General features: G+C 44.8%; 1 protein-coding gene across 6 annotated transcripts in view; it reads left to right on the forward strand.

Moving 5' to 3' along the window:
• LRP4 (LDL receptor related protein 4) overlaps positions 1-21,397 on the forward strand; it is a 94,974-nt gene that overhangs the window by 57,746 nt on the left and 15,831 nt on the right. For 5 of the 6 annotated variants that reach the window (XM_046942516.1, XM_046942517.1, XM_004941584.5 and 2 more), the window contains 17 exons: positions 4,967-5,083; positions 7,553-7,666; positions 8,117-8,233; positions 10,655-10,783; positions 11,102-11,221; positions 11,354-11,479; positions 13,754-13,879; positions 14,350-14,484; positions 14,653-14,778; positions 16,197-16,427; positions 16,727-16,883; positions 17,227-17,444; positions 17,788-17,964; positions 18,519-18,644; positions 19,344-19,552; positions 20,169-20,250; positions 20,893-20,998. In XM_046942516.1, coding sequence (XP_046798472.1) covers positions 4,967-5,083; positions 7,553-7,666; positions 8,117-8,233; positions 10,655-10,783; positions 11,102-11,221; positions 11,354-11,479; positions 13,754-13,879; positions 14,350-14,484; positions 14,653-14,778; positions 16,197-16,427; positions 16,727-16,883; positions 17,227-17,444; positions 17,788-17,964; positions 18,519-18,644; positions 19,344-19,552; positions 20,169-20,250; positions 20,893-20,998 — 2,416 coding nt within the window. The remainder of the gene's footprint in view (positions 1-4,966; positions 5,084-7,552; positions 7,667-8,116; positions 8,234-10,654; positions 10,784-11,101; positions 11,222-11,353; positions 11,480-13,753; positions 13,880-14,349; positions 14,485-14,652; positions 14,779-16,196; positions 16,428-16,726; positions 16,884-17,226; positions 17,445-17,787; positions 17,965-18,518; positions 18,645-19,343; positions 19,553-20,168; positions 20,251-20,892; positions 20,999-21,397) is intronic. The other variant, XM_421114.8, reaches the window with a different exon arrangement.

Below are 21,397 nucleotides of genomic sequence, written 5' to 3' on the forward strand. Positions count from 1 at the left end.
GGCATCTGAGCTGTACCTCCTTAGCTTGTAAATGCATAGCTCCTTGGGATGCAGACTTACTTGCTGTATGCTCTGTTGAATAGCACTATTTCTTTTAAAGGTCCTGAAGAAGAATTTACCTTAAAGCTTAACTGAGAATGGCCTGCTGTTCCCATCTCATTTGGGAGCTTTACATAATTCCTTTTAAGCAACAACACATTCACATCCAGGAGATGGTCTCTTTGCTGCCAGAAACAGTATAACTACTACGCTTATCAGTCCTCCATTATCTCTGATTAGTAGTGTTGTGAGGATAAAAATCTTGCAGTTCTTTTACTGAAATTACCGGAAGCTTCCCCATAATGCTTTCCCCATAATTACCAGTTCTGAGCTCATATGCAAGAGCCCAAGTGAAGCTTTGCTTCTGAACTTCTGGTTTGGCTACTTAGGAACTCAGTTTATGGTTTCTCTTGAAAAGATAACACTTCCGCAGCTACTCTTCCTTGTGAGTAAAGTTTGCTCCATGTTTTATCATTTTATTGGGCTTAGTATACACGTTCCTTCCTTCAAAAGCCATCACAGTTAATGCAGTGCCACCTCAGACACAGAGCTTTTGATTGAAGGAATGTGGAAGGTTGGGTGCTGATACAGTTTTTCTTTGTTTTTTTTCTGACCAGCAAAGAGCTTAAGTGCAGTTCAGCAGTGCCGTTGAAAACATTTTCTGTTATTCTACAAAACATGGCTGATGGAGTGTAGCGTCTCCTCTTCTTTCCTGGGAGCTTATAGCAGCCTTTATTCTTCTTTGTGGACCTAAGGCCTGCTGTGCTTCAGAGCTCAGCAAACAGATCTCTGTGTGCACGTGTGTGTGTGAATGTGCGTGCATACACACGTGGGGCTCAAGCTATGGGTGGTATGAAAACTTTGTAATTTATATTTGTTTTTAAATTAACTCCTCATTCTTCACGTGACAAAGAGATTGTCTAATCAAACAGTATTGTTCAAACTGCTGTGACCCAGATCAGGGTGCTCGCCGTCCGTGGATACAAAGCAACCTGGTCACTGAAGGCAACAGGGATAAAGTGTTCAAAGGACAGCGGGACGTGATTCAGTCTGCGTTTCACCTTATAAACTTCCCTTTCCCCCTGCCCTCCCCCTCTCCTTCAGCTTGGCCATAAAAGAGTGCCCTGTGTAATAGGAGTTGGGAGAGGGGGAGGAACAGCAGCCCTACGATAGCCCTAGCTTTGCCGAAACCTTGGATGATGTCCAGTGTGACCATGCAGAGGGATGAGCTCAGGGAAATGGTTGGAAGTTCAAAGGCCTTTTTGTGTTGCTCACTATCAGTCGACAGATGTGCTCTCTTGGGCTGTCACTGGCTCGCTTTGCTCTTCCCACAGGCTTCCCTTCCTCGTGCTTGTTCCCTCTGCCTGGGAAAGAAGATCAGTTCCTGTCTTTCCGGGCATTTTTCTGTCTTCAGCTCTATCCTAGGATTTGCCTTGGCACATCTCTTTTAGGAAAACTGCTGCTGATTCGCATAGATGTGGAGAGATGAAACTGGAATTCAGGGGGGAAGTGGAGGAGCGAGGTGTTACTGTGTTTACCATTGTCTTACCTAATCCTGCTCTGAGTAGAGGTGAAAACATGTTAGTGCAATAATTATTTTCTCATCAGTGGAAACCGTGCCTATGAAAGCCTTGCAGCTTTCTTGGGAAGTAACAAACACCCTTAATTTTACCACTGGTAGAAGTGGGGCCATAGAGCTAGAACTATCCCACAGTCATGCAATACTAACAATCAAATCTGGGGAGAAAATACCAGTGTTCTTCCAGTCTTCTAGCTGCTAATCCAGTTTGTCCAGAGTCAGCTTGTTCCCTCTCTGCCAAGAGAAAAAGTCCTTAACGTTTCGTTTGTGTGGCCGTGTATCCTTCTTCTGACTGAGAGAGGAAGAACATGGAAGTGTGGCTTTTAAAACTAGTCAAAGCAGTGAAATATGCGTACCATACTGTATAGCTATTGCATCATGTCAGAGGAAGATACAGTGGAGGCTGTTTGAATGTCAGATACTGTGTGTTTCCCAGGTGTGACGTCTTAACTTTTGAATTTCCTCTTAACTTTGTATTTTCAAACATCTTGTCTGGATATATTTACAGCAGCACTAAACATTAGCTCTGAGCTAATGATATGCCCTCAGCTTTCACTTGATAGGAATAAAACTCAACTCCATTCAAGTACGAAGAAATAAATGGCCAGCAGAAGGGCTGAATGATAGTAGTTCCAGAACAAAGGGCTGTACAGTGAAACTGAAGCTGACGTGTGTAGAACAAGCAGGAATGTTTCTGTGAAGACAGTTTGCTTTTTAATGGGGAGAAGGGATTGTGGGCTGGGAGGCGCAGGGCTGGGAAAAGAGGTTAGGGAGAGGCTGCCCCTGCCTGAAAGCTGCTCCTGGAATCTCCTGCATTTTCCTTTGAAGCATCTGTTTCTGAGCATGATTAGATTCAGGTTACAAATTTACATGTATCCCTGTCCTGATCCCATTGGTGGTTCCTAAGCTTTATGAAACATCAGCCTTCATTCATTAGGGTTGGTTGGGTTTTTTTTTTGGGGGGGGGGGGGGGAGGAGGGGTTTGTCTTAAGTAGTTTTGGGATTTTTTTTTCTTCCTCCTTTAAAGGAGAGCTCACGTAGAAGGGGATTTATCTCCCCCCTGGTGCTGTCTGGGCTGGCACACACTTGCTGTCTGCTGGGGTGGGAATTAGGTCCTCCTTTGTATGTGTTTCGCTCTCTTTCCCCTCCTCCTGCACCCCCTCCTCTGTGCTTGAAGCTCAATTTTTATATTTAGGGGGAGTATGAAATTGGCTGAACTGCTCCCTGTAGGGGTGGAATTTCATTTTGTGTGTTACCTCATGAAGGGATGCAGCAGTTCAATGGGATAATGGTATCAGCTCTGAACCAGTGCTAATGGCCTAACCCTCTGGGAGCCTGAAGAATTCTCCCCTGGAGAGTCAGCATGCAAATTCCCTTCCAGGCGGCTCCTGTGCAGTCCTTTGGTGATTAGTCACGCTGGGACTGGGGAGAGCAGACAGAAAAGCATATGCTGGGGGGATGGTCTTAGTCCTGAAATGGCAGCTGAGGCCAGGAAAGGTTTGCTTCAGTGTGCAAACCATGGGATCTGCACTTGAGGGAAAGAGGACTGATTTGTGGGACTGATCTTTTGAATCTAAAACTTTGTCTTGGCTTTGCCTGGAAGTAGAATTTAGGGATCTAGAGTGTTTTCCCCTTCTGTCCCCACTGAGGATGAAGGCGATGCTCCTTCGCTTTAGTGCAGCAGCACAGGGGTGCTCAGAGAAAACAGACAGTAAGGAAATGGGTCAGACAGTGGAAGACCAGGGTACTGCCCAAGATGTGGGGTGATGATACAGATCTGTACGCTTCCCTTTTCTTCATACCTCTCCAAGGCCTTGAACTGGCCAGGTGTTATCTGGACATATACCTACACAAGGCATCCTTGATGTGATAAACAGTTTTGCAAGGACTCATGTCAAACTCTGTATTTTGTCATCTATCTCAAGCTTCAGCATCATCTGTGGTGACGTCTGCAGTGATGTCCTGTCAGTTACAGGGATGCCTATACCTGCCCTGCTACAGCAGTGACTGAAAAGATGAAGTCTATTACAGCAAGTCTGAATTTAACTGCTCTGGTGTATTCTTAGGGTGAGAGGCTTTTAGGACAGGCACTTGGTATGAAATGTTGGAGGGCATTCTATAAGGAGAAGAGCTGTGAATGATTCCACATAGTGTAATTCATACTGCCTTTGCAGGATGTTGGCAGCAATCCTGGGGTGAATGGAAATGGAGGGTTAAGGAAGCTGGGAAAGCTGAAAATGTGACTATTTGTTCTTCTTATCCAATCCTCCTCTTTGTGTGCGTGGCTGCCGTCTTCACAGTCTTCTTTTAACCCTCCCACCCCCCTTTGCCCTCCCACCTCCAGGATAGCATTGGCAGGGGAAGCAGAAGCATAGCAGGCACGGGCTGGCCCTCCTGGTGACAGATGGGAGATGCTGTTGGCAGGCTGGGCTGGGATGAAAGGGTTTCAGGCATTGCTTCTGCTCCCCTTCACGTCACTGAGCTAACCTTGCTCTTTGGAGAACACACCTGTCAGGAACAGAGTCTTGTGCAGCCCCTTCCCTGCCACAGCTGGCAGCACTTAAAAGCATGAATTTCCCTGGAGTTGAGTGCTCCTCTCATCTGTGGGGGAAGGACAGGGCTGATGTTCCCTCTTGAATTTCATCTTTGTGGCTCCAGGCCTCATTAAATGCTGTGGATTTGTGGTTCCACTCCATTGCCACCAGAATCCTGTGTAGGAAAGTGTCCCACGCTCCCTATTCCTCGGTCTCTTCTGGAGATCTCTAGCAGGATTTGAATAATTCTATTGCCCATAGCAGAAGTACAGTGAATTTATCCTCAGCGGTGGATTCCCGCTTCTCCTTGCAGGTTCTTTAGACTAAATTGCTGGCAGAGCCCCCAAGCTGGAACACGCATTTTATGTGTTTTTCATGTGCCTTGCAAAACCCTGTTCCCAAAACCACTACTTCTCATGGTTCTTACCCTAAAGAACTTACTGTGTGATTGAAACTGGGTGGACTGCATTGTGAAGCATACAGAAAAAAATGTTGATACTGTAATTTTCCTTGTTATAAAAAAAGTGCCATTAGAGGACGATAGCAGGCTTAGGGATGAAAGAGAAAAAATAAACTCGGTGGGGAGTAATGACAGCTACTCTATTGTGGAAAGGTCAGTGCTTCTCTGGGGAGGAAAGACTGATGAGCTGCAGGCCTACCCTGGCCCACCATCTGAGGCACAGCTCTTCCTCATGACTCAAAAATTCATGTATTTTGTTTATAAAAGGTGTAGCCTTCCTCCACCAGGAGGAAGGAACTTTGGGGAAGGAAGCTGACTGCAGCTTCATACTGAAGTGTCTCTCTGCTGTTGCAGTGCTGCCCACTTGCTCCCCCTTGGACTTCCACTGTGACAACGGGAAGTGCATCCGCCGGTCGTGGGTCTGCGATGGAGACAACGACTGTGAGGATGATTCTGATGAACAGGACTGCCGTAAGTCACCTCTCTAAGGGGAGAGGGTGGGCACAGTGCCTACCTGCCATGGCTGGGGAAAGCTAACCCTTTTTATCGTGGAATTCTAAGAGTTTATCCACTGAGGCAAACCCTTGTCTTGCAATAAGCTACATCCTTCCTCTGACAGAGAAGTGTTCCTGATGTCAGTAAGCCCTCCTGTGTTGGCACCTGGCTCGCTGTTCGGATGTGTGTCCTGGGGGAGGGGATGCTTTTCTGTCCAGCTGCAGAACAGTTTATGCCCCACAGCCTTGCTAGTTAATGTCGCATGAAGTCGTTCCCTGAGCTGAGTGCTTCGTGTCCTCCCCTCTTCATGGAAATGCCTAACCTCTGCCAAATACCAACTGAACTGCTTGTCTGGCTAACTTCCTGTGGCCTCAGGTTCCACTGTCTGACTTTTCTGCTGTGCTGACTTGTCCCCAGCATCTTCTCCTTTCAAACCAAGTTCCCTGAGGAGAGAGAAAGGTGCTGTAAGGATGCTGCCTGCACAGACAGCAATTGCCCTGAAAGCTGGCTTGTCTGCTGCCTGTAAGGTGCTGTCTTCAGAAGAGCTGCCATGGCAGGCTGCTAGCCGTGAGCACTGCTGTTGTTCTTCTGCAACTTATTAAAACAGAGGGAATTTTGCCTGAGCCCTTGGACCTTAGCCCCCTCCTTTTACACTTTCATGTTTTGTTATTTGTGGTTGGCTTCTGTTAGCAAAAGGTGTTCAGGGATGCAGCTTCCTTCACCAAAACAGATCATCCAGTCTGTACTTGGCAGCATGTGCTGGGGAACCAACGTCTTGCATAGCACTTGATGTTCAGCTTCTTTGAAACTGCATTGGTTGCTGGAGCGGACATCAGGCTGCAGCTAGGAGCAGTATTTTGTGCTGTCTGGTTGATTGCAGCTGCTTGATAAGCATCACCCTGCAGCTACAACAATTGTGTGTGTGATACTCCAGAGTGACTCAATCATATCTCAAGAAATGCAAGAATAATTCTCTTGACTGTAAACTGTTCCATGTCTTTTTAACTATTTATGAAATACTTGTGTGCTAATTAATTCACTTTTTAACCAGTATGCCCCTGATCTTTGCTATCTGGGCAGAGGACTGGAAAGCAGAGTTCAGGGTTTTAACATCTGTTCTGTGTGATGTTATGAATGGCAGGACTAAACTTAGTTTCCTGGTCTCTTTTTTCACAAAAGAAAAGATATGTGGGTCTAGATCCTTTCAGTTCTCTATTTTTTCATAAAAAGTTGGAATGCCCATATATTTAAGGCAACAGTAGAGAAGGGTGTGATCAAAAGATCTGGAGACTAATGAAAGGAGCTGGCTCTGTGAATATGAGAGTCCTAGGGAGTTGTCCAGACTAGCACTTAACCATAGAAGCATTTATGATGGATTAAAGTCCTCAGATACTAATTCTGCAGTCCCTTTTTCTTTCCGCACTGGCCTGCAGACAAGCTTTTGTAGAAGACTGGAAGACAGAGTGGAGTGAGGCTGCAAATGCTGTAGACTTTAGAAGTTTAAAATTTCTCTTTCACTTTTCAGTGAACATTTCCTTTTCTGTGAAGGTAACTTTGACATTGTGGAAAAAAAAGGTGGAGCTACAATTCTACCATTAAACGTTTGCCAGATAATGATAGTCACAGAATATCAGAAATGCAGGAATTGGAAGGGACCTCAAGAGATCACTGAGTCCAGCCCCCCAGCTAAAGTAGGTACCCTACAGTAGATCGCACAGGTAGGCGTCCAGATGGGTCTTGAATATCGCCATAGAAGGAGGCTCCACAACCTCTCTGTCAACCTGTTCCAGTGCTCTCTTTCCCTTCTAGTTAGTATGGAACTTCCTATGTTCAAGTTTTAGGCCATTGCTCCTTGTCCTATTGCTACACACCACCACGGTGAGCCTGGCCTCATCCATTTGCCTCCCTTCTTGGCTATCAGGGCACACTGCTGGCTCATGGCCAACCTGTTGTCCACCAGGACCCCCGGGTTCTTCTCCTCAGAGCTCATCTCCAGCAGGTCATCCCCTAACCTGTACTGATACATATGGATATTCCTCTTCAGTTGCAACGCTCTACACTTGCTCTTGTTAAACCTTTTTAAATTCTAAATTTTTAAGGAGGCATGCATTGCCTTTTTTGATGTAAGGATCACTTAAACTTGACTTGGAGCTGTGCAAAAATACCAGCACATGGTGGATGGCTCAGTTACTGTGCTCCATGTCCTTCCTCCAACCCTTGTTCTCAGGCTTTAGAGCTTGCTGTACTATCAACTTGCAGTTGGAGCGGGAGAGAGACACTCAGTGGCCATCCTGATGTTGTTAGGCAAAAGGAAATGAACTCTCTAACATGCCAGTATCCTTGGAGGAGGATGTTGCTCTATTTACGATATACCATACGTTTGTTTTTCTACAAGATAAGTCTCTGTGCCTTACCTTCACCTCATTCTACATTGTGTCCCGGCAGCGCCACGAGAATGTGAGGAAGATGAGTTCTCGTGTCAGAACGGGTATTGCATCCGCAGCCTGTGGCACTGCGATGGTGACAATGACTGTGGAGACAACAGTGACGAACAGTGTGGTGAGTAGTGGTGCGGTCGATATGATGAATGCCCTGCTGGTGCTCAAAAAGGCATTGCACAGACTCCCACCTGTGCAGCTCTAAGATCCCCTTAGCATGTCAAGGGCTTGCAGCTGGCTCATCTAAGCAAAGGTTGTGTGATGTTTTTTTCCCTGACTGGCTGCTTGGGATCTCAGGCTATGGCTTATTTGCCAGGCAAAAATCAGTTGTGACTTGTTATTCCTTGACATGCCATTGTGAAATCCCATGAATTCCTTTTGAATCCACAACTCCGTGTCTATTAAATGAGCACTGGTGGTTTTGTCCAGGCACTGCATGACGTGGAAATGTGTGATTTAATGAGCAGGCATGTTTGTTGGTGCCCTGGGAGCTTCGGTACTATGGTGTGGTTGTTTTCTGAGCACTCTGAGAAAAGTCAAAGTTTTTTTTTTCTTATTGCTTTCTCTACAGATATGAGGAAATGCTCAGAGAAGGAGTTCCGTTGCAGCGATGGCAGCTGCATAGCTGAGCACTGGTTCTGTGATGGTGACACAGACTGCAAAGATGGTTCGGATGAAGAGAATTGCCGTAAGTGCTCTTCTTGCTTTGTAACCGCAGGAAATAGCCCTTTGGACCTGCTCTTGTCTTGAGATTTGGCACATTTCCTGCAGCAGAGATCAGAAACAAGTCAGTTCTGCCTGTACTGGCAGCTATGCTGCCTTCTGTTGTCTACCCCAGAGGGCACGAGAGGATGGTGTGTCTCTCGTGTTACCTCACAGAAATACTCGATCTGTTCCTGGCTACTTCTCTGTTGCTTCCCATGGCTATGTGACCTTGAGTCAGAGCAGGGGGCTTATGATGTAGTGAATATAGCTGTATATAAAACTATAGGAGATAAAGGGCAAAGGGAAAAGAGAGAAAGCAATTACCTTCTTTATCCTCTTGTCTGAGTCCTGCCCGGAATTTCTCAGGGGACTCTAGCCACTGATAATATCTTCAAGGACTGCATGTTGCTAACTGGTATGCTGCAAGGGCTGCCTGCACAACCAACTTCTCACCATTCAGGTACTTTATGCAGGACATTGTCTGATAAGGGACAGTAAATGAGCTAGCTGGAAGCTGATTTGACTGATGGGAATGGAGAGAGATGGGGGTGTGAGAGCCAACAGTTGTCTTTTTTTTTTTTTCTTGTCCACCATCATAGCCTTGTAGTAAATGGGACAGGAGTCTATTATGTCCCTTCCTAACCCCCACTGCCTCTTTGCTGTGTCTCTGAGCGCAGTTAGCGTCTGTGAAAGTTTCAGTGGTCCCTTCCCCCACCGTGCTCTCAAAGGCATTTTGCAGAATTTGTTCTAGATAGCAGGAAACTTCAAAAAGCTCTGGGAGGAGGGATCAGGGCTGCCAGCTCCTGAAGGGCAGGGGGAGTGGGTGCATGGAGGAGTTGTCTTTTATCTCTCTAGATAATGAGAGTTGGCAGCAAACCAGGGGCTGCAAACATTTCTAAGCTGGGAAAGGGCTCTAAGAGGAAAGCAGCTTCTCTTCCTTGCCTTTCCCCCTCTCTTTTCTCCCTCTTTTGCCTGTTGCTTCCCTACAGGCCACGAATAGGCCCTGGGGAAGTGAGGGGAGATGTTTCAAACTTGCCTCCTTTGGAGGTTTACAGGCAACCTGAATTGGTGTCCCTGCTCCTCTGAGCTGGAATGCCTCTCAAATTGTGGCTGGCAGCTTTTTCTGTAAGGCATTTTAGGTATGGAACTTCACTAAGAAGCTTTGTTTGGCTACCTCCTTTTATCTTATCTTCCTCAATGTGGCTGTCATCTTTTTCTTATATCCAATGCTGCTCATTGTTCATCTAAAACAACATGGAACTAAGCTTTTCATTTTTTTTTCTTTTTCTTTTTTTCCCTTTTTTTTTATTTATTTATTTTTGTGGAGGATACTGGGGAGTAGGAGGGCCATATAATTTAATCACAGTGCATGAGAATTTAAGTCATTGGCTTCACTTTCTCCTCAGAGAAGCCCAAACACTTCTTTCAGATTTCCTCGGTAAGGAGCAGGTTAACACACATTTCAGTACCCAGCCACTGGATACTGGCTGAACTGGAGCTCTTCTGCATGCCTACAGGCATAGTTCCTGTCCCAGATTGCCAGTCTTTGTTTTCCCTTCTATTTAATAGATCTGGTTTTGAAGCTCCTCAGTTGAAAGGGTCACGTGTCTGAAACATGCAGTTCATTCTCTGGACAACAGAAGAAGAGACGTCAGTTTCTGCTGTGTGGGACTCATATTTTTCATCACTTCCCACATTGTATGCTACTGAACAGAGAACAGTGGGAAAATCCTTGACTTAAGTTTGTTGGGTTCTGCCTGGGGTATGCCAGTGCTCTTTACTGATAAAACATAATTTGTTTGAGTGACGGCTTGAGAGTGAAGTGACTGAAGGAACTTCAAAGGTCATGTGCAGAAGTGGGCACTCTGCTGCTTGCTGCTTTCTTTGGTCTTCAAGTGCATATTTTTGTTAAAATTTTGAAGGAATCATGCCATACTTTAACCTTGCTTTCTGATGTGCCTCAATCCTTAATATAGAACTACCCCAAAAGGACAGTTTTGTTTTTATTTCTGTTTCTGTATCTGTCTTTTGGAGATTTAATAGCAATTAAAATTCTTTACAGAGGGCACTAGGGCAGTATCTTAAGCACAGGAGAGAAGGTGACACTCATGGATCTGCATCACTTTCTTCCATTTCTTTTTTTTTTTTTTTTTAATTTTTATTTTTTAAAAGGGTGTTGACTGTACAGTTGCCTTTTGTATAGCTTTAAACTGCTCCTCAGTGAAGCACAAACAGCACTGATGGTCCTCTGAGTAATACAGGTCATGCAGAGATAGGCAGCAATAACTAGCAATTTCCAACACTTTTCCACTGAATGCTTGCTAGTCTGTTATTAGATTGAGAAAGGTTGCATCTAAACTGGATTGTGCCCTGTTAGACATCTTTTGTTTGATTCCTTTGTTAGCATCAGATGTTCCAGCTGCCACCTGCAGCTTGGAGGAATTCCAGTGTGCATATGGACGGTGCATCTTGGACATCTACCACTGTGATGGCGACGATGACTGTGGGGACTGGTCTGATGAATCTGACTGCTGTAAGTTAGTGCAGGGTGATGCATGGGTCCAAATATCTGACTTGTGAACCTAAATGGATTTTGAGTTGGCTGGAAAGACAGCCATCTAATTGATCACACATAAGCTGTCTCTTTCATTATTTTAAATTCAGGAAACTAAGGGTAGTGATAGGAATCACTGTGTAGTCAGCACATTTCTGCAAACAAGAATTAACAGTTTCCAGGAGGGGTCTAGTCAGGACCGAGTTCCGTAATAGTAGAGCATAAGTGTGGCATTGAGAGATTTCTTGGATGTTCCATTGGTCTGAATTCACTCTATGTTTTTTAACATCTCTGCAGCATCTCACCAGCCATGTCGCTCCGGGGAGTTCATGTGCAACAGTGGCTTGTGTATTAATGCTGGTTGGCGGTGTGATGGAGACTCTGACTGTGATGACCAGTCTGATGAGAGGAACTGCAGTGAGTACCGGGGACTAATGGGAGTGTTCCATTTCTGCTGGATGCATGAGTGTGTGGGGGAGTGTTATTGAAACCAGGCTCTTCTGATCATTCTTGCTCATCTACCTTTTTTTATTTTTTTTGACCCCTCAGCTACATCTATGTGTACAGCTGACCAGTTCCGCTGTAAATCAGGGCGCTGTGTCCGTTTGTCCTGGCGTTGTGATGGGGAAGATGACTGCTCTGACAACAGTGATGAGGAGAATTGTGAAAATACAGGTTTGGTCTGCTGCCTTGCTGCTTGTATCTAATAGTTCCATCCTGGAGGTAATGGATAGCAAGGTCTCTTTTGGATGTCTTGACAGAGTGTAGCCTCAACATTCAGTGCTTCTCAGAGTATGAGATATGTAGGTTATCTTACGTGCTTGCAAGCACATGCAGTTCTGTGTGCTTAGACTAACTGAAGTGGTTGTGTTTTCTGGTCAGATATCATATCCCTGCATCTTTCTATCCTGTCCATGATATGATTTACCACAAAGCTTTGAGGCACTTAGACTTGTAAACACTAATAATGTTCAAGGTTGCTACATTCGTCAAACAGGCATGAGTCTAGCTCATGCTTTCTAGGTAATTCTAAATAGCTTTCATGTTGCCATATGAAGCTGCCAAGCAGTTGTTAACAGGCAGTAGATCAAAAGAAGACATGTTGAGAAAGTTAAGAAGAAAGCCTTTGTTTTGGAAGTTAAGGATGCCAACCCCTGCTGTCCCCTCTACCTTAGACCTTTGCTCAGGAGTCTCTCTTGCTCTTTGTTGTAATCATTTCCCTTATAGATATTCTTTTATATAATTATGGATATAGAAGAGCATATCAACAGACCCTCATATTACTGTAGGATTTGTGGAATATCTAAATCTTCTATTTTTCTTAAATCCTTCAGGTCATCTGTAGCCCTTGTTGAGGAGTAAGTATACTGGTCAGTGAATTTGTCATAGTGAGCAGAGTCCAGAAGTGTGTACTGACCTGTCTAGATCTGTGTATTTTAAAAAGTGGGTTTATAGGTGATAAAAGGGATTTTTTAGAACTGTAACCATGGGCCTGTCGAGGAGTGGGCAGTGTGTATTGTGCAGGAAGAGCTGAGGCTGAGCTCAAAGGTCCTGGAGCTGCTGCTCTGGATAGGTCAGCTGTCATGAGCACCAGTACGCAGATGGTGAGAATCCTGGAAAAAGCAATTGTACTTGCAGAAAAAGCAGTAACTATGTTTCCTTGCCTCAATAACCAAAGTATTCAAAACAAACACTGAACTGTTGCAGCCCTGAAGCCAAATCAAAATTCCAGAGCCACTGAAATTCAACCTCTCTACTTCAAACAAACCCCAAGATGGTTGAGTACAGGTATTGCTACCAGAAAATTAGTTGTGCAGTTCTGCATTAGGTCTGCAGTGATAGCAATAAAGAGTTAACTTGGAAGTTCTAGTCACAGCATAACATGTACTGGCTCATCTGATGAGAAATAGCCTTAATGTCTGTAGCAAGATTTAGAAACCTGTGACACGTAGAATTACATTTTTGTTGGCTATAGAAAGAGAATTCCTAGAACACTAGAAGACCAGCTTAAGTAAGAATCTCTATCTTCATTATGATAAATGTGGTCCAAGTTTCAGAATCCTTTATAAAAAGTATTCCTGTGCCCTGAAAAGTGAGTCTGCATGTTCCTGTGTTCCCAGCTGGTGTGTCTGTTAGTTCTTATTTCTCTTTGATAATCTCACAACTACCCTTTTCCATTCTGCTTACAGGCAGTCTGCCAAGTTATTTTTTTCTTTGCTGGTAACTGTATTGCCATGTTGTATTCCTAGGATTATCAGGGTGTGATGATTTGGAAACCACTAACAAAGTCAGCTTGAGAGGCACAAGAAATAAGAGGCAGTAGGACAGTGCAGTTATCGCTGAAGAAACAATTAGATTGGCAGAGTCCCTACAAATAGCATTACTTTACTTACAGGAATTCCGTAGTGTCCCTGCCAACAGCAGAAGTTGAAGTGTGTAGCTCATGTGTGAAATCCTGTTGCCTGAGCTCACATTTCAAGGATGCATGTAAATCTCATTCCAACTCAGTCACAGTGCAGTTAGTGCTGGACAAGACACACATTCCTCGGCAGGCTTAAGATCCATAGCCATGCTGGTTTGGCATCTCAGATGACTAAACTTGCTCCTCTCTGATACATGCTCAGGAACACTGTGGAATCTGGAACCAAAGGGAATTAATCTAAGACCTTGAAGTCATTCTGAGAGAAACTAAATAGCTGAACTTCCAATAAAGCAACACTGGCCTCAGTCTGGAGGAGAGCTAACAAGCCTCTGAATCAGTGTAAAGAAATTTGGAGCAGTATGAAATGGAAGATGAGTTGAATTCAAGGAAAGAGGAAGTAATGGATTTCTGCTCATATATAAAGATTGTAACCAATCTTAGAAAATGTTCTTTATCCATTACTTCACTATGACTGTTGTTCCATCTGTAACCTCTGGTGTGCTTACGTTCCTCTTCCTCTATTGCAGGGACCCCTCAGTGTGCTCCAGACCAGTTCCTGTGTGGGAATGGGCGTTGCATTGGCCAACGGAAGCTCTGCAATGGTGCAAATGATTGTGGAGATGGCAGCGATGAGAGCCCGCATCAAAACTGCCGTAAGCTCTGCAAGTCAGGTCTTAAATATAAATGGAGGCACTGTGTGTGGGAGTCAGTTTGGTGTTGCTGAAGGATGTGTATAAGGAAGAAAGCTTGTGTTGTGTTAATGAAAGGAAGTGTGGGTTGAAGACTGAGGACGTTGACCTCTGTGGTTTTCCGATTGCATACTGTGGAGAAGGAATAATGGGGAGAAGATTATACTCTCAGGTATCAAAGTCTGTTTGCAGAGATAGTGAATGCCCAACCATATTATTCCAAACTTCATTGTCCACACCTCAGGAGTAGCTGCTCCCTGTTGGTTGTGGCCTGCAGGGACATTTCTGACTGTGAAGAGGCAGCTTCCAGCACAACCTCTATCCTCCCTGTCTTGCTTAGCCTGTTCTGGAGGGTGACTGTTACTTAACAGCTGAGAACACAAGCAGCTGCTTTATGGTTTCAGCTCAGTTATCTTCATCTATTGCTTTCACAGGTCCACGAACAGGGGAGGAGAACTGCAATGTCAACAATGGTGGCTGTGCTCAGAAGTGCCAGATGGTACGAGGGATGGTGCAGTGCACCTGCCATACAGGTTACAGGCTTCTGGAAGATGGCCGGTCATGCCAAGGTGAGTTTTTGGATCAGTAACCTCTTCCCTGCTGCTTTGATGTGCTTGGAGTTGATGGCTATGATGGGGTGCAAATTGGAGCATGGAGGCAGAAGCAAGCTTGTGGTGAGATTGTTAGGCTTGTTAATATTATAATAATAATTTTATCTCTTTGTCTCTAACATGCAGATGTGAATGAATGTGCTGAGGAAGGTTACTGCAGCCAAGGCTGTACCAACAGTGAAGGTGGTTTCCAGTGCTGGTGTGAGCAAGGCTATGAGCTGCGCCCTGACAAGCGTAGCTGCAAAGCTCTAGGTAAACAGAAATTCAGTCTTACTCTAGTGCATGTTTGTTGGTTCAGTTCTCTTAACTTTGCCTTTAATGCTTCACTGGCAACATTATGCTCCTCACACACAAGGAAGTACCTGGATTTATATTATGTATGCCTAGGTTGTTGTTGAAAACCTGTGAAAATTTAATGATTTTGACTGTGGAGTGGTGTTTCACTGTTTCCTTTCCTTGCCTACAGGACAGCCTCCACTTTCTTTTCTTATCCCTTGTCATTCCAGGTGGCCTACACTCTGAGACAGAAACAGCATCCTGTTTCTGTTTAGAAAGTGCCTCAGTCCTTCCTTGTCAGTAAAGTTGCATCCACAACTCTTTGCTCTGGTTTGACCTTAGATGCTGGTCGCCAGTCCTGAGTGACTGCTGTAAGGATACCTGTTTTTTAAGGGCATCTGTACATTTGTTTAACTTGATTCCTCAGCTCCCATGATGTAGAAGCTGATGAATTAGGAATTCAGTTTCAGGAAATAAGAGCATAATTAGGAATTACCCTAATGAAATCCATAAAGAATCATAGAATGGCTTAGAATGTAAGAGACCTTAAAGATCATCAAGCTCCAACTCCCCTGCTGTGTTCAGGGTTGCCAGTCACTAGGTCAGGCTGCCCCAGAGCCCCATCGAACCTTGCCTTGAACACCTCCAAGGATGGGGCATCCACAGCTTCTCTGGGCAACCTGTTCCAGTGCCTCATTACCCTCCAAGTAAAGAATTTTTTCTAATGTCTTACCTAAATTTCCCCTCTTTTAGTTTAAGTCCATTTCCCCTTGTCCTATAACTAATACATGATGTAAAAAGTCACTCTGCTTCCTGCTTACAAGCTCCCTTCAAGTACTGGAAGGCTGCAATGAGGTCTGCTCAGAGCCTTCTCTTCTCCAAGCTAAACAAACCCAACTCTCTCAAACTTTCTTCATAAAGAACTGCAATTTTTTTTAATTTTTTTTTCAGTGGAAGTATCTACTGACTTACTTTATACCTGACTGAGGCATACTTTAACTGTGTCCTGTTTTGCTGTGGTTGGAGGCTGTGGTAGAAGGTGTGCTAGAGCTTGTGTGTTTGTATGGCTGGAAGGTGGATAGAGACAAAGGAGACTGTAACTTTGCTGTCAAGTGTGTGCCCAGTGTTATGGCTTCAGGTGAGACGAGCTCAACTGGGACCTGGACTGATGACATCGTGATGAGTGAACATTTGCCAAATCTTTAAAACTGCCCATTTTCAAAGTAGAACTATGTGATGGGGTTAGGAAAGGAGGTGTCTGAGCTGTTTTGTAACCTGGTGTTGATTTCTTACTACCAATGCTGCAAGACTGTGTTCTGAGACTTGTAGTAAAGGGAATGGTAGGCAGGACCCTATCAAAGTACTCTAATGCTGTCTTCTCATATTATCCTCAGGGCCAGAGCCAGTGCTGCTCTTTGCCAATCGAATTGATATCCGGCAAGTGTTACCACATCGCTCAGAGTATACACTGCTCCTGAACAACTTGGAAAATGCCATTGCCCTTGACTTCCACCACAGCAAGGAGCTGGTATTTTGGTCTGATGTCACTCTGGACCGCATAATGAGGGCCAATCTGAATGGTAGCAACGTGGAAGAAGTGGTTTCTACAGGTCTGGAGAGCCCAGGTGCGTCACCACAAAAAAGGCAAAAGCTTGTGCCCTGTCTGTGGTGTGAGAATAGGGATGGGTGAGTGGAGATAAGTAGGTACTCTGTGTTCAAAAAAAGTGTACATCTCCTTAAGCACTGGAATGGGATGGATGGAATGGGTGTGAGATAATTGTCCCCCTGGAATTCATCTCTGCTGAAAGAGAATAAGATAGGACAGAATTGGGCCTTTCTTGAGGCTAAAAAGGAAAGGGAACTGTTTTTCTGAGCAGAGCCTGCTCCTTATTTCATTCTCTGCTTAATTCTTCCCTGGAGATAGGTGGACTTGCTATTGACTGGATACATGACAAATTGTACTGGACAGACTCTGGAACATCTCGAATTGAAGTAGCAAACTTGGATGGTACTCACAGGAAGGTGCTTTTGTGGCAGAACCTGGAGAAACCCCGGGCGATTGCCCTCCATCCTATGGAGGGGTGAGTGAAAACTTGAGTCCTCAGTGAGCCTTCTATGCAAGGGTTAAATGAACAGTGGCCACCAAGGGTGCCCTGGGTGCAAGTCCCTTGCTTGATACCTGCAGTTTGGGAAGCCTTGCAAGCTGAGGGCTTTCAGAGCTTTAGTCCTATTCTGGACTCTTCAGGTTTTAACAGCCTGAAAGTGCTGGGTGTTACCTTTCTAGCTGTTGCTTCTCCCATGGCTGTAACCCAGTCCCATGCATGAGGTCACAGGATCGACATTGTTTTGCCCTGATAAGAAGTGTTACAGTGTGCATTAGGTGGGACGTTAATATTCTAACCTGTGTCTCCCTGCCCCCTCCAGCACAATCTACTGGACTGACTGGGGCAACACTCCCCGCATTGAGTATTCCAACATGGATGGCTCTAATCGGCGCATCATTGCGGATACGCACCTATTCTGGCCCAATGGGCTGACCATTGACTATGCAGGGCATCGGATGTACTGGGTGGATGCCAAACACCATGTAATCGAGAGGGCTGACCTTGATGGACGGAATAGGAAAGCTGTTATTAGCCAAGGTAAGTAATGGAGCTAGGTACTGGAAACGTTCTCTGAAGCAAAGAAGGCAGAATGGCATGGTGCTTAGCTGAGTTTCAGAGCCACCTGCTTGTAGGTGACTTGTTGTTCTATGGTTATTTGTTTTTTAATTGCTGTGGGATTAATTCTGTCACTAACGAGGGATGGGCTTTACTACCTGGACATCAACGGACGGGAGAGAGAAAGTGTCTTGTCACATTAGTGTATGGTAGATTTGAGCAGATTGACTGTGCCTAAGGGGTACTGGTAAGAGTTCCCTTGCCTCTCTGCTACCACAAGTCCTGTTGAACGTGATGGAAGCCCTGTATTGGATGTCTGTTGCAGGCCTTCCACACCCATTTGCTATCACCGTGTTTGAGGACAGTTTGTACTGGACAGACTGGCACACCAAGAGCATTAACAGTGCCAACAAATTCACAGGCAAGAACCAGGAGATCATCCGAAACAAACTCCACTTCCCCATGGACATCCACACACTGCATCCTCAGCGTCAGCCAGCAGGTAACTGCAGAGAGGGTAGAGACCAATTCGAGCCACTGGTAGAACTGTTGCTACCACCCGCCCTTTAAAGCAGAGAGATGTCAAGCCTGAACCTAGCATATTGATGCAACCCCCTCTTTTGTCCGGGGCTGCTGCAGCATTTGCTCCATCCAGCGACTCAGTTCATGTGCCTCAGCAGCGGTAACCCTGTGCTAAATGTTACTGCAGCTCCGCCTGCTGACACTCAGCGGTGAATGCTTTTCAGTGAGAAATAGCTTATGAGTCTTCGGAGAGAGGTGGGAGGAACATAAGTGAGCGCTAGTAATGACTTGCACTTCCCACAATCCTTTTAAATTACTGTAATCTGTTTGGGAATTACATTGATTTAAATGTTTTTCTACTATACTGACCCCTAAAAACAGAGTTAGTGCTTTAATTTGATTTCTTATCCTCAATTAGTGTCTGTGTAGACAAGTTATCTCGTCCACATGGGGCTTTACACCTTGGCTGGTGTTTTTCCCCTTTTCTCTACTCTTTGCTTTATGTGTGGTTATTTTTGTCTTTGGCTACTTGAGCAGGGAGAAACCGCTGTGGGGCCAACAATGGGGGCTGTACACACCTGTGCCTGCCGAGCAGCAAGGATTATACCTGCGCCTGCCCCACTGGCTTCCGCAAGACCAGCAGCCATGCCTGTGCTCAGAGTAAGTGAGGTGGGACCACAGCCTGTGTGTCTAGATGTTTTGTGGGTGGCAGAGGGTTGGTCGTGGGAATATGCAGCAGTTTCTTCTAAGATACAGCTGGATGGACCGGATAGTATTAAGGGCCCTGCTGAAGAATGCCTCACCTTTTTGATGCATTTCTTCATTCTGCATTCCCATTCCCTTCACTAGGCTGAATGGGTGGGGATGCAGGGAAGCTTGGTCCATAGGTCCTTACACCAGGGCTGCTACTGATGCCACACTGCCTGTCACAGCTTTTCCTAAAGCTTTCATAGGAGCTGTGTCTGTGATGACCAAGATATTCAACCTTGTTGACTGCCAGAGTTTCTCTTAGTTTGCAACCCTGTGGGAGAATTAGGCCAACTGTTGTCCTAGTTTCTCAAGAGATGGCAAAGCTGTTTAATTTGGAAATATGTCTGTGCCATTTTTTGAAGAATATGGTTGAATTTGTTCCCTTAGCAAAGATTACCCCAGGATGCAGTTCTCTACTCCTACGCTCCCTGCTGATCCCAATCCCTTATAAGATGATAATTTTTGCTACCAATAAAATCTTAGGCTGTGACCTGTCAATGAGAGATGATGTAAATGATTAAGTTTGGATATAGCAGGGAATTGTCTGTGTCTATCACTGTGTTGTTGAACTTAGAGAAATTAAAAGGAGACCTTTCGACCTTTGATCAGGTCTTGACAAGTTCCTGCTTTTTGCCCGAAGGATGGACATCCGTCGGATCAGCTTTGACACAGATGACCTGTCAGATGATGTCATCCCCCTTGCTGATGTGCGCAGCGCAGTGGCTCTGGACTGGGACTCAAAGGATGACTATGTCTACTGGACAGATGTTAGCACCGACTCAATCAGCCGAGCAAAATGGGATGGATCAGGACAGGAGGTACAGTGTTAACTATGTGTGAAGACCATCTAGCCAGGAGACTCCTTGTGCATCAGATTTGAAGCCACGAGGAAAAACTGGCTTCCTAAGTAACTGTAGTTCATGTTGGAGTTATTGGTCATTGATTTGCCTAGTTCTGGCAACCTGACATCAGTGAACACTTAAAACACAAGTTTGGTGTAGGTTCCTGTTTATCTGGAAAACCCTAAAGTGGGAAAAAGCGTGTTGATTTAGAAGCTACAGTTGATTCCTCTGTTGTAGCCCTAAAATCTGAAAGGAAGATGTGTTGTATTTTCTGTTATGTACAATATTGTAACAAGAGCTGCATGCCCTGGGGACTTGTACGTGCCCTTATGCTATTGTTACCATTAATGAGGCAAACAGAATTCAAGAGTTGGAGTTGTGTTTTGAACAGACATGAAAAACAGATGTATAACTTCAAGTGTCAGACTTATTTGAACTAGTAAGTCCTTAATGCTCTCTCTCATGCCTTATTGTTTTGCTTGAACTTCTGTCTTTTGAAAGTCATGCTTGTGAATGAATAGCACATTGGGCTAGTGCTTTTTCACTAGGATCTGATCTCACTAAGGATTTTCTTGTTTTTGTTTTTATTTAGGTTGTGGTGGATACCAGCCTGGAAAGTCCAGCTGGACTGGCAATTGACTGGGTCACCAACAAACTATACTGGACTGATGCAGGTACTGGGCTCCTCTGCTTTACTGGAGTTTCAGCCTTCATTATGAGTAACGAAAACTGAGTAACAGCTGAATGGTTCTTTGTCTCATCACAAATTTGCCTATTTCTGTCTAACAAAAAAACCCACATGAGATCAAACTCCCTTAAACGAAGGGGAGGTTGAAGTGGAATCATTAGTTAACCTCTGTAGTGTTCCTGGTGCTAATTCTTTAGAAAGACTTATAGCAGAAGTCAAGTTCCACTGCTCTCTTGCTGCAGAGCTTGTATCTGTGTGTGTCCACATCATATCTTCCAACAGTGTATCTTGTGGTGCAGAAGGTAGGATTTGAAGGTTGTTCCCTGTGGGAGTACGAGTTTGAAGAGATGTAAGAAAGGTGATTCTTCTCCAGCTGTTGTCTTATCTCTATATTGTATAGATACTTTGGTAGCTTAGGGAAGTGCTGGCTTGCACTGCCACAGAACTTGGCACCAGTCACAGCCACACAGGTGACAGGGGTGATACTTTGAGCCACATTTCTTATTTATCTTCCAGACAGGAAAAGAGATGGGGGATGGAGAAGAAAGCATTGCTGTATGGATAGCGTTTACCTTATCTGTTGTTATTCCAGAGGTGTGTGCCTAATTCTTTCTCTCAATCTTTGTAGGAACAGATCGAATAGAAGTCTCCAACACAGATGGGACCATGAGGACTGTTCTGATCTGGGAGAACCTAGACAGACCTAGAGATATTGTAGTGGACCCTGTTGGAGGGTGAGAGATTCTTTTTTCTGGGGTGACCTGGAAATTCTTTTCTGCCTTAAGATCTTAAAGTGCTTTGATTTAGTGCAGTTATCTCTCTGGCACCCTTGTTCTATGTTCTGCCAAAGTCTGAAATTAGAGACTTGATTTTGGATGCTAGTGGAACAAGATAAGCTGGAGTAACTGTGTGTCATGCTGCGAGAGCAGTCAGATATTTTCATTTGTTTATCCTTGGGATCTAACAACTAAAGATCTGGTACAGAAAATGTTGTGAATTAGGCAAACAGAATGTTTTCTATTTAATTGTTTCGCATCTATGTTGAATTTATACTCAAACACTGCTTATCAACCACAGTTGAAACAGGAGGATCTCCTCAGGTAAATTAGGGCTGATCTTAAGCACGATGCGAC

Source organism: Gallus gallus, chromosome 5, assembly GCF_016699485.2.
Source record: "Gallus gallus isolate bGalGal1 chromosome 5, bGalGal1.mat.broiler.GRCg7b, whole genome shotgun sequence".
Classification (NCBI taxonomy): domain Eukaryota; kingdom Metazoa; phylum Chordata; class Aves; order Galliformes; family Phasianidae; genus Gallus; species Gallus gallus.